The sequence below is a fragment of the Engystomops pustulosus genome, chromosome 8 (genome assembly GCF_040894005.1).
Source record: "Engystomops pustulosus chromosome 8, aEngPut4.maternal, whole genome shotgun sequence".
NCBI classification, from domain to species: Eukaryota; Metazoa; Chordata; class Amphibia; order Anura; family Leptodactylidae; genus Engystomops; species Engystomops pustulosus.
This window is the reverse complement of record NC_092418.1, coordinates 12,819,496-12,826,564: the sequence shown is the minus strand read 5'-3', so window position 1 is coordinate 12,826,564 and position 7,069 is coordinate 12,819,496. Positions and strand designations below refer to the sequence as shown.

The 7,069-nt window shown below is 47.2% G+C and overlaps 1 protein-coding gene across 1 annotated transcript; it reads right to left on the bottom strand.

Moving 5' to 3' along the window:
* Positions 1 to 543: 543 nt before the first annotated feature.
* On the bottom strand, positions 544 to 6,843 carry LOC140076119 (olfactory receptor 6P1-like). Its single transcript, XM_072122624.1, has 4 exons — positions 6,787 to 6,843; positions 1,581 to 1,587; positions 1,106 to 1,262; positions 544 to 976 (listed from the first exon to the last, which is right to left on the bottom strand). Exons 1-4 carry the CDS (start codon positions 6,841 to 6,843, stop codon positions 544 to 546), a joined length of 654 nt encoding a protein of 217 aa, XP_071978725.1.
* Between the last annotated feature and the right edge of the window lie 226 nt (positions 6,844 to 7,069).

The window sequence follows — 7,069 nt, the reverse complement described above, 5'->3', positions numbered from 1 at the left end:
AATCTGAAATTACAAAGTTTTCCAGTATTTAGAGACCACTTAAAGAGGTGATCATTCTTCCTAACAGCAGAGTGTGCTATTCCAACAATCACCCTGCCTATGAGTTAGCAGGGGTGTTGCACAATCAAAGCTCAGAGCTCATATTAACGACCTGTAGCAGAGCAGCAACCAATCATGGCTCAGCTTCCAACTGCCGGTGGCTCGCTGAAAATTTTGTTGCACTGACAAAGCACTTAGTGAAAATCCAAAAAGAAAGCAGGTTAAGGCAGCAGGCAAGGATAGTCAAGGCACTATCGGCCAGACTTAAGGAAGAGGAAGAATCAGAAGTGACAAATGGGGAGATCACCATACAGCTTGACAAGAACTCGAGAGAACAAAGACCATTCCTCGGGCACTTCACCATTAGAACTTTTCTCTTACATTATCATCCTCTATTATATTGATAATACAAAATATTCAAAACTTCAGAAGAAAGAAGACATGAGGGAATATTAACTTTTTTACTTATTTTTAAATTGAAAAGAATCAACTGATGTATTCATGTCATTTAGTCTTTAACAACTTTTGATAAGCTTTTCTGATTTCATTGTTGCGTAGACTGTAGACAAGGGGATTGATCATGGGAACCGCTATATTATAAAACACCGATAAGATCTGCTTCATGATCACCATGTTGTCTGGGAATGGCATAACATACACCAGAGAACATGTTGAGTAGTAAATTGTCATGACGATGAGATGGGACAAGCAGGTGGAGAAAGTTTTTCTCCTTCCTTTCTTTGACTTAATCCGTACAATCACACGGACAATATTCACATAGGACAACACATTGCAAAAGACTGGGAAGAGACCAAAGACCACAAGATCTGCATATATCAAGATGTTAAACTCATTGCTGCCACCACAAGAAGCATTGAAGATGTCCATGATATCACAGAAGAAATTTTTAATACTTACAACTTTATTAAATGTCAACCTAAGCAGTAAAATAAAATATAGAAATGAATTGAATGAAGCAGCGATCCAGATAATGACCGTTATCAAGATACAGATCTTCTTATTCAGGATTCTGTGGTAGGACAATGGATAACAAATGGCGACGTACCGGTCAAATCCCATCACAAAGAGAAGTGTCACCTCTGCACTGGCACATGCAATGAAGAAGTAGATCTGGGAGAAGCACTGGGTGACAGATAACAGGTCATCGCCAGATAGTAATATGTAGAGGAGATTAGGGATAACGACTGTGGTGTAGCAGATATCTATGGAGGACAAGTTACAGAAGAAGACATACATAGGAGAGTGTAGATGGACATCGAGACAGATCACAGCAATAACAGCCAAATTCAAAAATATTCCAGTTAAGTAAATAGCCAAGAAAATTCCAAAAATTAGTGGCTTATCTTTGGCTTCTAAAGAGAAGGGCAGAATGTGGAATTTTATAGACGTCTGGTTGTCCATGAGAAAACTTTGAGATGTCGTTTCTGTATAAAAAAAGAGAAAAACAAATTAGTGATTTTGAAATCCATATAAAATTTAATTCATGAGGTTAAATTATTCCTTAGACCAGTAGAACTCACAGTTCAACTGCAAACAGAAGTGGAGAGTTTAAAATTATTCTTGAGCGTGTTTTACACTGCGGGACAAGTCATGGCAAAACTTCATAATTTATAAATAGAGATGAGCAAGCACTAAAATGCTCGGGTGCTCGTTATTCAAGATGAACTTTTCCCGATGCTCGAGTGCTCGTCTCGAATAACGAACCCCATTGAAGTCAATGGGAGACTCGAGCATTTTTCAAGGGGACCAAGGCTCTGCACAGAGAAGCTTGGCCAAACACCTGGAAACCTCAGAAAATGATGTAAACACCGTGGAAATGGACAGGAAACAGCAGGGGCAGCATGCATGGATGCCTCTGAGGCTGCTTAATTGCACCATTATGCCAAAATTATGGGCAACAGCATGGCCATGACAGAGTGACCGAATGAGGCTAGATAGCATCTAAAACATCCAATAATTGACCCTGACACTATAGGGGACGGCATGCAGAGGCAGCGGCAGCAGTGGCAGGCTAGAGAGTGGCATGGCGACATACCCCAAATGGACTCAGGCTTCAAACCAATTTAAAAAATTCCTTTTGGCAAGTATAACGTGTAGCACTGTATGTATCAGTATTTTGCCTGGTTAAGGCGGCAGAGAGGAACCAAAAGAGGTGAGCAAGAAGTGCTGAAATGAAATCCTATGTGAACAAAAGGTTGACGGTATATTTAGTCGATAACACAGCATGGTGGCGACATAGTGACCAAGTTCCATAACGTATCTGGTGAAACAATGAGCCTGACACAGCTCGTTTGATAAGGGGATGACATGTGGAGGCAGCCATGGAGACGAATTCCATGATTAAGAGCGACAGTATGGGGCATCCATATTGCGCTGCTATGATTGCAACTTCAGGTCTCCAGCATGGCGGCGACAGATGCGCCGAGTTCCATTATGTATTTGGTGAAACACCTGAAAATTCTACCTGACACAGCTCGTTTGATAAGGGGATGATGTGCTGTATTTCCTCTCGCGCTCCAGCGTCTGGGGTATAGACAGTTGAAAGTTGCGCATGGAGACATTGGTGGACGCTGTGGAGGATCGTGGAGGCGAAATGGACAGGAAACAGCAGGGGCAGTATGCATGGATGCATGATTGCAACTTCAGGTCTCCAGCATGGCGGCGACAGATGGGCCGAGTTCCATTATGTATCTGGTGAAACACCTGAAAATTCTGCCTGACAGAGCTCGTTTGATAAGGGAACGATGTATGGAGGCAGTAAAGTAGTAGTAGATTAAAGGTGCTGCAGTTAAAACTATGTTAGTTGGATCTTGGGATGGAGATGGCGGTCCGCTGCCAGGCGAGCTTTCTCCTGTCCAAGCCCCTGCCTCTCGGCTCCTCCCCTCCCAAAATGGGCCTGGGGGCCAGAAGCGTTTACTTTGAAAAAATTATAATTTTCAAAGCAGGCGGGGGCTACAAACAACACTTCTAAGAACCTTTTGTATAAGATCAAGTGTAGTTCTGTTCTTATAAGTAATTGGTTTGGTTATGACGGGTGAGGGGAATGTAAACAGATGCGCAAGAAGCGCTGAAATAATATCGGTAAATGATAAAAGTTTGCCAGTATATTTTGTGGATAACACAGCAGGGTGGCGACAAGGTTAACAAGTTTGATGTGGAAGCCATGAAAACAACCCAAAATTCTGCCTGACACTGCTCGTTTGCTAAGGGGACGAAGTATGGAGGCAGCTATATGGACGACTTTGGGAGGCAGCTATGGAGATGATGTGTGGAGGTAGCAATGGAGACAACGTGTGGAGGCAGCTATAAAGATGACGTGTGGAGGCTGCTATGGCGACAATTAAATTTGGATAGTGCCTGTATGTGGCAGTCCAAAAAAGTTTTCAAACCAGAGGAGCAGGTAGGTGGTCCTCCAGAAAAATTAAATAGATTGAGTGCCTGTATGTGGCAGTCCAAAAAAGTTTTCAAACCAGAAGACCGGGTGGGTGGCCCTCCAGAAAAATTAAATACATAGAGTACCTGTATGTGGCACTCCCAAAAGTTGTTTAAAACAGAGGACCGGGTAGGTGGCCCTCCAGAAAAATTAAATACACAGAGTACTATATCTAGAGCCAGTTGGCCCTGGCAAAAAATAGCCAGTTTCCTCTGCTTTAGTGTACAAAGAGGAGGAGAAGGAGGAAAATGAGGAGGAGGAGTGCATACATTATTCAGGTTGAGCTTCTTTCACCTGGTGGAGAATGGAAATCCTGAGAAATCCAGGCTTTATTCATCTTGATAAGCGTCAGCCTGTCAGCGCTGTCAGTCGACAGGTGTGTACGCTTATCAGTGATGATGCCACCAGCTGCACTGAAAACCCGCTCAGACAACATGCTAGCGGCAGGGCAGGCAAGAACCTCCAAGGCGTACAGCGCCAGTTCATGCCCCATGTCTAGCTTTGAAACCCAATAGTTGTAGGGAGCTGTGTGATCATTTAGGACGATGGTATGGTCAGCTACGTACTCCCTCACAATCTTTCTGTAAGGATCAGCCCTACTGCCGAGACTGGGGACAGGTGACAGTGTCTTGCTGGGGTGACATAAAACTGGCAAAGGCCTTGTAAAGCGTACCCCTGCCAGTGCTGGACAAGCTGCCTGCTCGCCTACTCTCCCTCGCTACTTGTCCCGCAGAAGTACGCCCTCTGCCGCTAGCGCTGTCAGAAGGGAAATACTGTTTCAGCTTGTGCACCAGGGCCTGCTGGTATTCATGCATTCTCACACTCCTTTCCTCTCCAGGGATGAGAGTGGAAAGATTTTGCTTGTACCTTGGGTCCAGGAGAGTGAATACCCAGTAATCGGTGCTGGAATAAATTCTTTGAACGCGAGGGTCATGGGATAGGCAGCCTAGCATGAAATCTGCCATATGCGCCAGAGTCCCAACGCGCAAGAATTCACTCCCCTCACTGGCCTGACTGTCCATTTCCTCCTCCTCCAACTCCTCTTCTTCTGCCCATACACGCTGAACAGTGAAGGACTGAACAATGGTCCCCTCTTCTGTCTCGCCAACATTCTCCTCCTCTTCCTCCTCATCTTCCTCCACCTCCTCCGATATGCGCTGAGAAACAGACCTGAGGGTGCTTTGGCTATCAACAAGGGAATCTTCTTCCCCCGTCTCTTGTGACGAGCGCAAAGCTTCCGACTTCATGCTGACCAGAGAGTTTTTCAACAGGCCAAGCAGCGGGATGGTGAGGCTGATGATGGCGGCATCGCCACTGACCATCTGTGTTCACTCCTCAGTTACTCAGCACCTGACAGATATCAGACATCCACGTCCACTCCTCATTGTAGAATTGAGGAAGCTGACTGACCTGACTACCAGTTCTGGTGGAAGTTGACATCTGGCAGTCTACAATCGCTCTGCGCTGCTGGTAAACTCTGGATAACATCGTTAATGTTGAATTCCACCTTGTGGGCACATCGCACAGCAGTCGGTGAGCGTGCAGTTGGAGGCGGTGCTGCGCTGTCCTGGGAGTGGCAGCATCTGTGCTGGACTTCCTGAAATGCGCACAGATGCGGCGCACCTTCGTGAGCAAAACAGACAGATTGGGGTATGTCTTGAGGAACCACTGAACTATGAGATTTAACACATGGGCCAGGCATGGCACATGTGTCAGTCTGCCGAGTTGCAGAGCTGCCACCAGGTTACGGCCGTTGTCACACGCAACCATGCCTGGCTTCAGGTTCAGCGGTGCCAGCCACAGATCAGTCTGCGCCATGATGCCCTGTAATAGCTCTTGAGTGGTATCGCCTAGGCTCAGCAGTTTGAGCACCGCCTGCTGTCGCTTAGCGATGGCACTGCTGCTGTGCCTAGAGCTACCGACTGATGGCGCCATGCCCACAGATGGTAATTCGGAGGAGGAGGTAGAGTAGGGGTGGGAGGAGGAGGAGGCATAGTAGGCCTGAGAGACCTGGACCGAGGTAGGCCCCGCAATCCTCGGCGTCGGCAATATATGACCAGCCCCAGGGTCAGACTCGGTCCCAGCCTCCACCAAGTTAACCCTATGTGCCGTCAGCTATAAATAGTGGCCCTGCCCGGCAGCACTCGTCCACATGACCGTGGTCAGGTGAACCTTGTCAGAAACGGCGTTGGTCAGGGCACGGATGATGTTCTCTGACACGTGCTTGTGCAGGGCTGGGACGGCACATCTGGAAAAGTAGTGGCGGCTGGGGACAGAATACTGAGGGGCGGCCGCCGCCATAAGGTTGCGAAAGGCCTCGGTCTCTACCAGCCTATAGGGCAGCATCTCCAGGGGTATAGAGAGCTGGACGCTACGCATGGAGACATTGGTGGATGCTGTGGAGGATCGTGGAGGCGAAGGTGTGGTTTTCGCATGGCAGGTGTTTGGGCCAGGGTCCTGGGCAGGGGGCTGACTAGCAGAGGCAGCAGTTGACACAGGGGAAGGAGCAGTGGTGTGCCCGGCTAGAGGTGAACGGCCTTGGTTCCATTGAGTGAGGTGTTTAGCATTCATATGCCTGGGCATACTGGTGGTGGTTAAGCTGGTAGTGGTGGAACCCCTGCTGATCCTGGTGTGGCACAGGTTGCACACCATAGGGCGTTGGTCATCCGGTGTTTCTTTAAAGAACCTCCAGACTTCCGAAAATCTAGCCCTCGCCACGGGAGCTTCACTACGTGAAACATTTGGCGCTGATGCACCAGCTCTGGTCCTGCCTCTCCGTCTGGCCCCACCACTGCCTCTTCCAACCTGCTCTCGTCGAGGACTCGCCTCTGTCTCAGAATTATTGTGTTCACCCGGCCTATCAACCCAGCTTGGGTCTGTCACCTTATCATCCTCCGATCCCTCAGTCTGCTCCCCCCTCGGACTTCCTTCCCTGACAACAACTTCACCACTGTCTGACAGTTTCGAGTACGCTAATGCTCGAACGAGCATCAAGGCTTAGCAGCACCTAGGTAATTTATAAAATCTCAAGTTTATTACAAATTTTCTAAAAATTAGCAACTACTCACTAAGGAGCGAGATGCGTTATGTCTTATTATTTGACATTGCTAATTTACAATGTCAAAGTGATACATACAGATAGACAAAACGAGTGAACAAAATACGGCTAACAACAAAACAGGTATGTATATATGGGCACAAAAATGCTAGGTGGCAGATAATGTAATCGTGAAGAGTTTAACAGCCTAGGTTGGCTGACATTATACCTTCAACTGATATATGTTGTTTCTTACCTTACCAGCATACGATACCCGAGGATGATGTTTGGCTGGGTGGGAGCCTATCGTCATTACAGACAGGAAGGTGTAGGGTTCTAAACAGTCTAACCCTATTACCCCATGACTCCCGCCCTTACAAGAGCAGTCCCAAAAACTGTCCCTTGTACTAAAACAAGTATCACACCTCCCTGACACATTTCGACAGAGGTCTCATCAGAGGGAGAATATATACCAACACAGAAGTAGCCCATAGAGCTAATGCCTCCAAGTCTGGTTAGCCTGAAGGGGGAGGGGGAAG